The sequence below is a fragment of the Corvus brachyrhynchos genome, unplaced genomic scaffold (genome assembly GCF_000691975.1).
Source record: "Corvus brachyrhynchos isolate BGI_N302 unplaced genomic scaffold, ASM69197v1 scaffold167, whole genome shotgun sequence".
NCBI lineage: Eukaryota > Metazoa > Chordata > Aves > Passeriformes > Corvidae > Corvus > Corvus brachyrhynchos.
Window position 1 is genome coordinate 6,696,263 of NW_008239547.1, and position 8,592 is coordinate 6,704,854.

At 40.4% G+C, this 8,592-nt stretch overlaps 1 protein-coding gene across 4 annotated transcripts in view; it reads left to right on the plus strand.

Moving 5' to 3' along the window:
- CCNY (cyclin Y) overlaps positions 1-8,592 on the plus strand; it is a 47,102-nt gene that overhangs the window by 27,897 nt on the left and 10,613 nt on the right. For all 4 annotated transcript variants that reach the window (XM_017741532.1, XM_017741530.1, XM_017741531.1 and 1 more), the window contains one exon: positions 7,155-7,321. In XM_017741532.1, the coding sequence (XP_017597021.1) occupies positions 7,155-7,321 (167 nt within the window). The remainder of the gene's footprint in view (positions 1-7,154; positions 7,322-8,592) is intronic.

Consider the following 8,592-nt stretch of genomic DNA (forward strand, 5'->3'; position numbering starts at 1 on the left):
GCCACATCAGAAGAAGGTCTCCAAGGTGTAGAGAGAAGGTCCCTCGACCTGTGCTGTCAGTCCTGAGCCCCTTGGCAGCTGGACATGGCTCAGAGTACGCTCTGGAGGAGGCCAGGAGGAACCTGTGATCTGGGCTCTGGTGGGACAAGGGATCAGATTCTGACATCTGGTTTTAGGGCTATTCTTATATTTTCACTACAGTGTAATGTTCAACACATGAATAATTATCAGTTAATACTTACACATCTCTTTAGTCAATTCTTGCCTTAGAGTTGCTGGGATATGCACTAAATGAAAAGAGGACATTTAAGGTGGGGATTGGGAGGGAACTCTTTTTAAATGCAAGACAAGAGGACATTTGAAGAGTGGGTGTCTGTTTGCTGATGCCTCTTGGGCTCCTGTATGGGCAAAGAACGAATACTGATCCCAGTTTTAGATTGGAAAGTCCATGTTGCCTAACAGTTCGAGTGCATTTTACATGGATTATGGATATTTGTCTTAAAATGAGTAAATTAGGGGGCAAACCTGGAGATGTCTGACTTTTCTCTCAGTTCCATTAGTGCTTCCTATAAATGTCTATAATGCTCACCTTTTTTCGTAGTTCTGTGACTGCTTTTGTTACTTACTTTCAACATTCGGTCTCAGAAATAAAAATGGGATGAATTAGCAAGGACCACAATGATGTGATGTCCTTTTCCACCAAATGGGTGGCACCAGACCTTTGTAGAACATTTTAAATGCCCAGCTGGGCAATTGCAAACCGCGGTTATTTCTGGAGAGTCGTGGTAGGGAACTGGCTGATTGCTTAGAACAGAGCATATGGCAGTTTAGTGATTGGATTAGAGCTGTGATTTGGCTGTCTGAGACCCACTGCCAATTATAATCTTTTCCATAAAGATATCATTTTAATTTCAAGGCATTGTGGCACACTGAAGTTTTCTCATTAAAGAGAGATGACTCTGTATTTCTCCATAATATGTTGGGATGGAAATATCTTTGTTAGTTACTCTGTGCTGTTGCAACTTACAGTATGGGTTACCTGGTGATGGAGGGAATGAGGTGTTTGCAAATACAGGTTAATTGGTAGATTCTCAATTGTAGTATTTAAAATAGCAAAGCCACTGTCTCCTTTCTGTCAATTTAAATCAAGTGAGAAACAATTTAAGCCACTAGAGTTTTATTGGTAAAATAAGAGATAGAATTTGACATAAAGCCATGTAAAAGCCACATGGGAGAAGAGACTGCTTTGCTCCTGCTGCTGCCTCAAAATTCAGAATTATTCTAGTAATGCCAGTGACATTCCTCAGTGATTGCTCTTCGCTTGAATGTGCTGAGACTCCCAGTCAGCTTCCCTGGGGGCAACATGCAACTCCTGACCTCTACTTGTGGCACCACAGGAAATTCTAGTACTGCATACAACTACAATTGCATAATAATTTCGGTTGGAAGGGACTTCTAGGGGTCATGTCTGGTTTGGCCTTTTCTCAAAGCACAACCAGGCTGATCAGGGCCTGACCAGTTGAGTTCTGAGTTTCTCTGAGAATGGAAACTTCATAACCTCCACAGAAAACCTTCTCTGTTGTTTTAGGGAAGCCTAAAAAAAGAACAATTGTATTTTTAGTGCTTAGGCTACAACTCCAATGTGATAAGAGGTATCAGTGGAGTATTGGAAGTTAATGTTGAACAGCTTCAAGATGAAGTAACAAAAAGAAGCAAGACTTTTATAAGAACCCCGTAGCTTTTTAAAAAATATGAGTTGTTCTTGTGATTGTGAAATATTGAAATGAAATTATTTGACACTTTCATATTTGTTATATATCCTCCTGAAGAGGGGAAAAAAGAGAAAGAAACCTTCTCCAGTATTTTAATTTTTCTTTCTACTCGAATATGTTATATAATGTCCAAAGTCGGCTATATCATCCTCTGAGATGGGAAACATGAGATGCTGTTTCACACTAATTAAAACTGAACTCTTCGGTGCTCTCTTTAGTTTTCAGTTTCTTCAAACGATTTATGTTCTGTTGATTGGGATGTTGTGTAACCAACACTCTACTATCCAGGATCATGGGGAGCCTGACGTCTTGGGTAACTGGGACAACACTGGATCCTGTGGTTAGTTACAATTAAAAACTTGGGAAGACCAGGATGGATTCACCCATCTGCAAATAACCACCCTGGGGATTAGTTCAAGCTCAGCAGTGGCCCTGCTGGAGCAACACTGCTGGATCTTAGATACTGTTTCTGATCCTGATAGTTTGTGCCATGTTATAGTTCTGTGTTTGGATAAAAAAACCCCCCCAGGAGTAGTGGTTATAATGGATGGCCTAATGCTGTTCTCCACCACGCCACTGCAAGTCCAGGTCCTGAGAGTCAAGATCAGAGGTGTCCAAACTAGGTCAGCATGGAGTTGTTTCAGGTCTGGCAGATTTAAGAGCTGAAGATATGTGCTGAAACAAATCAGTGCTGTACTTCTGCTGGACCTGAAATGGCTTTGGAAGCCATTGAACTACATTCCTGTGGTGCTACATCTAAGCTAATAAACCTCTCCAGAGTTCACTGAACTTCCAGCCAATTTGGGATTATCTATACCCATGGAGTGGTAATTTTATTTAATTAGTAGAAATAAATCCTCTTTCATTCAGATAAATGAATTTTTAACAGAGGCAAATCACCAAATTGGTTCCACTTATGATTAAATAATGATTTGCTGATAGTCCAAGTATAAAGGTCAGTCACTGGGAAATCTTGGTGTTAGTCTGTGGGAAGAGATGGAAAATAATAATGCAATATTGCTCTTCTGAAATCTTAACTCTGTGCAGTGTGTCTTCTGATGTGTGCTTAGTTATTAAAATGTGTCCAATGAGGTGCAACTGTTGTCCATCAAAGCTTGTTAGACTGAGAGTCTTGTAAAATCATGTGGTTCATTCCCAAATGCAGAATGTAGACTAGTAATGGAGGTACCAGACTCTGAGGTATTGAATTTGTAAATAAAAATGTATTGACAGACCAATGGCCATTGGCATTTTTCCCAGTCAGAATTGTATTTTCATTTCAGCTAGGATTTGAATTATGGTACAAATGAGTTTTGAATATTGTAGCATTGTTGTTAGTAACACTGAGTTGTATTTGTTCTTTGCAACCTGGAAAGAATTCAGAAGGATGTGTTGTTTGACTGAAACCACTGAAAGCTTTTGCTCGTGTCACATCACTTTAATCTGTATAAGTAGTCTTGTTATCATTCTATAAGAAAAGATCTATATGTACGGTCATAGAACTAAGTGGGCAATGATAAATGTGATGAAGATGGCTCTTGGATGCTATGAAAGTGTTTGAGCAGAACTAGTTGTTAAATTAAGGCAGAACAAATCTGAGTCTCTTGGGAGTTCAGCTTTTGAAGGTTTAATAGAGAAGTACTGAAAAGTTTTGCCACAAAAGCTTACTTTCAGGCACTGCAAAGAATGAAGCAAATCGAAAAAAAGTAACAATAGTGTAACAGCTTCAATTTGTTTTAAGCTTTAGTTCCATTCGAGAGCGTGGATACACCTGTTAAAAGTTGGTGGAGGCAAATAATATTTTAACCTCTAGACACTAAAAGCTCTTTAGTTCTAGTTCTGTAAAAGAACACCTGCCAAAATAATCAAGAAGAGAGATGGTTCTTAGACTTACGTTATAAAAAAAAAAAAAGAAAAAGAACGTTTCTTACACTGTTTCTTCTGCATTTTTTGTCTTTTGACATAAAAGCCATTTTATTCCGTGTTCTGGGATGCGAGTTGCAATATCCTTTTCTACTGTGACCTTTTAAAATTCAGGTTTATTACATGACTTCATAGCAGCTAGTTCTAAAGAAGATGTAGAAAGTGTTTTGCTTTTGAAAATTAGGCCAGTGGAATTCATTACAAGAGACAAATACACTGAACCACATAGTACACTCAAAATCCTGGTCTGTTTGATCCAAACCCTATATTTAAGAAAATGACCCCTGTGTTTAAGGCACTGTTCGATGTGTAGACATAATTGCATACAAATGGTATTTCCATATCTCACATTTACCATTACAGGGCCAACATTTTCAGTCTTTTTTTTTTGAAATGAGGTGGAGCATGCTTGCCTGTGTGTGTGGGAAGATTCACTGGCTTCTGCCAGCAGAAGCAGGTGGTGTTCTCCCACCAGCCATGAGTTTGTTTGGGATGAGTAGCATAGTGATTAACCACCCCTCCAGCCTTCCTCTTCAAACAGGCTGAGTGCCACCTGGCCCTTCTCCAAAAGTCTCTCCTGATTCAGCACATCTTTGCATCAGCCAGAAGCACCCCCTGCAGTAGTGAGTGCATGGCAGCCTCTACCTGTCCTACTGTGCTGTCCCATCATGGGCTGTGTCCTGCTAGGGCCTTGTATATTGAAATGCTCTGAAATGAAACCAGCTCCATTTGTCAGGAATAATGAACTCACATTTACATTGGAGACAGAGCTCACTTGACTCTGTGCGTGCTGCTGTTACGAGGTTGCTCTACATCAGCAGAGCGAGAGCCTGAGTATGTACCAGCCTTTCCTCTCTGCTTTAATTTCCCTATCTGCAATCAGTGGGTTCTCTCTGGGAGAGAGAAGTAGGGAGAGCTAGAAGAAAGGCTGTGTGTGTAGCTGAGTGAGCTTGATTAAAAGTTGGAGACCTACACTAATGTCTCCCAAAGATACACTGATGATGTCACAAATCCTAGATTACAGTGAGTTCTCACACTGGCTGAGGACCTTATTAAACTTTTATAAGTGTTTGCTGCAAGAAATTTTGTTCCTTCTCTGTCTTCTCTTACTTGAACACATATACTTAAAACCCAAGACTGAGTCAAGGAGGCCACAGCAAGTGAACAAAATAAAATGCTCATTTAAGGCATGTTGAAGAAAGGAGTTGAAAGCTACACTAAGTGCCTTTCTCATGGAGAGCTGTTTATCATCCTCAGTTTTATAGAAGGGTGATAAAGAGCCTTGTTCCAGCAAAAAGTGTATCTGGAGTCAAGCCCAAGTTATCACCAAGGAAGCAAGAGTGATTATTCACAACCCTCAATGTGCTATTGGAAGATGCATCAATATGGTAATGAGGTGGTATAGGAATAGTGTCTTATCAAGCTCCTATTTAATTTTTAATTCTGATTTCTCAAGTATGTGCTAGTGGGAAAATAGTGGCAAATTTATGCTGCTTTTTTACTGAGGTGTAATTTCATCTACCATGCAGGTGGACCTTGACAGGCTTGAGAGGCTGGCCTGTGCAGTACTCATGATGTTCAACAAGGCCAACTGGAAAGGTCCTGCGTGTGGGTCAGGGCAATCCCAAGCACAAAATACAGGCTGGACAGAGGATGGCTTGAGAGCAGCCCTGCTGAGAAGAACTGGGGGTGTTGGTTTGAGGGGTGGGAGCGGGACGTGGCCTGGCAGTGTGCTCTCACAGCCCAGAAAGCCATACGTGTCCCGGGCTGCATCCAAAGCACTATGGGCAGCAGGTGAGGGATGGGATTCTGTTCCTCTACTCTGCTCACCTGAGGCCCCACCTGAGTGCCTCGTACAGTTTTGGGGTCTCCAACATCAGAAGGGCATGGATCAGCTGGAGCAATTCCAGAGGAGGGTGATGAAGCTGATCAGAGGGCTGGAGCACCTCTCCTATGATGGGCTGAGAGGGTTGGGGCTGTTCAGCCTGAAGAAGAGAACGCGCTGGGGATACCTTGCAGCAGCCTTCCAGTACTTAAAGGAGGTTTACAGGAAAGCTGGAGAGGAACTTTTTAGTGGGTTTTTAGTGGTAGGACAAGGTAAATGGCTTTAACCTGAAAAAGGTTAGATTACGTGTTAGGAAGAAATTCTTTACTGTGAAGGTGGTGAGGCACTGGAACAGGTTGCCCAGAGAAGTGGATGCCCCATCCCTGGAAGTGTTCAAGGCCAGGTTGGATGGGGCTCTGAGCAACCTGGTCTAGTGAAAGCCCATGACAGGAGGGTTGAAACTAGACAGCTTTTAAAGGTCCTTCCAAGCCAGACTATTCTATGATTCTATGTCTTCCCTTGCAATATAATTCTTACCTGTTTACGTTTTCTTCTCTAAGTGCCTTTGAATTTCAGCCTCCACAAAATCCTTAGTTGTTTTTCTTTTCTCTTTCTTTCTTTTCTCTCTCTTTCTAAGCTAGAGCTGCACAAAAGAAAGGATAAATTTTCTGATTTTTGTATGCTTTATATGTCTATAAATGTGGAGTATTCATTCAATTCACTAAAACTGAATGTGAAAAGTTGAGATTTAAAAGGTTTGCATTAAGAGTAGAGAGTCAAATTCTGCACTGATGTGAAGCAAATTAAGTTTATGTGCTAATTTGAGTGGCATAATATTACAATTTCCATATGCTCTCTACTTATGAAGCTCCCTGCATTAGTGTATTGCTTTAAAGGAGTTTTTTGCTTCCCAGGGATGACACCAGGGAATGCTGTATTTTCATAATCCGAGGAGCAGTTTTGCTTGCAAAATTGACAAGTTGCTTTGTGCGATATAGAATATAAGGGGCTTGTTTACACAGGCTGCCTGGAAAGCAAAATACAACCTTTTACAGAGAACCCCCAGGTAGTGCAGATGCTGGGGAGATCCATGTGTCACCTTCTTACTGAGCTTTGTGTTTCTGATGTCTCACAATACCAGATTTTGTGCATCAAAGTCTTTTCAGAGTGATCCTCTGAGAAAAAAGTCAAACTTCATCTTTAGTAATGGGCCTGACACATAATTTGGAATTTTGTGCTTAAATAACAATTTGCCTTCCTTAAGAAGGAAAACAAATTTTTGAACAATTACTGGTATTTTGTTTTACAGTATTATAAGATAATGTTAATGTTTTCTTCAGCTTTAAGATGACAGGCAGGGGGAAATCACAGCTAAAGAAGAAATGGTGTATTTAGGAGTCTGGTGTCTGGCCTCTTGAAATGGGTAATAGGATTAGAAGGCAAAGGCCAATGAAGTGGATTTATCACATCCAATTTTGAGGCTGGCATTAACATGTGTATTCAAAACTGCAACTTTTATAATAAAAAGAATCTTGAAAGTAGATTACTGTCTTAGAATTACTGGAATGGGAATAGTTTTCATTTCTACTTAACAGCAAAACAGATCAAGTCTTGCTTTTGATGTATTTCCCCAGGTATATCTTGAAAGACTTTTAACTTATGCAGAGATAGATATTTGTCCAGCAAACTGGAAGCGAATAGTACTGGGGGCAATTCTTCTGGCATCTAAAGTTTGGGACGACCAGGCAGTGTGGAATGTGGATTACTGCCAGATCCTGAAGGATATCACGGTCGAAGACATGTGAGTGCAGTTTGTTTATCTTTGTCAATGAATGCCAAGATCTGTGTCTGTGAGGGTGACGGGAAGTTCCTTCATAAATTATGTGAAGTTTGTATATTTGTGTTGTGTCTATATGTGGTGAATGCCGATAGATGGCATGAGGCCTGCTTGACAGCTGCTTACATAGAAGGCATGAATTATTCTTGTTTTCTGGTTGAAGTGTATTTTACCACTGGATATTCATGCACAGTAATGAAAACAGATCTGCAGAATATTTAAATGTATGGTTTGACAAAAATCCCCACATCCAGTGAGCCTGCATGTATTCACTTTGGCATCATTTACTGTCATGCTAATTCTCCATACAGATGTAGACAGGAAAGGATGTAAGGCAGGAAAGGAAATTATCTTACTGACCTATAGATGATCACCTAGTTATTTATTGCCATTATTTAAAATTGATGCTTTTGGGTTTTGAGGTTTTTCCCCCGGTATCCTGCAGAATTAGTTTTCAAGATGTTAAAAATCCAGACAGAATGAGGTTTCCAAAATAAAAGGAGGAGATAAGATGGACAAGAACCAAAATCAGGCTCTTCACATTTCTGTGTGCAGTATTATTCCGTGCAGAATAATTTGCTAATGCTTCCTTAACTATTTGAGTGGAAACTAAGTGATTTTGCAAAGTTACTTTTCTCTTGATTCTTTTCTCATGCTTTTTGAACATTCAGTAGCAGTAAGGGTCTCCTTCCATTCACTTCTTCTCCAAGGCAAATCTGGGTGTTTTTAAAGTATTCCTGAAGCTGGGACATGAGCTGAAGTGCTGAACAGCTTGAAGCAGAGTCACAGGTTTGACTGTGCCATATGACAGTATTAATCAGGAATGGTTATAAATGTGAGGTTTGAAATTGTTAATTCTCAGGGCTTTTCTTGAAGGCGGTGTGAAAAGAAACAAAAAAAAGAGGTTATTGTTTCTGACAAACACATGTGATGGTGCTGCTGTTAGAAGTTGCACTGGAGCTATATAACACCAATATTCACATGGCAGACCCGTGCTTACACTGGCCCCTTTCTGCACTGCACATTCCCTAAGCCAAACTGTGATGAGTCCTTGTCCTCAAGGTTTTTAGCTTCTTACCCTGTCCTTAAAAGATTTTAGAGTTCTCACAAAGTGCAAACCCAGAAGTCTTTGGGGAACCTGAGCTCTCTATATGTACTTGGTGATCTAGTTCATGGCCTTTGTGTTTAGGGCTACACATGAATCCCCCAGCAAAGATCCTGATGCTTATATTCCT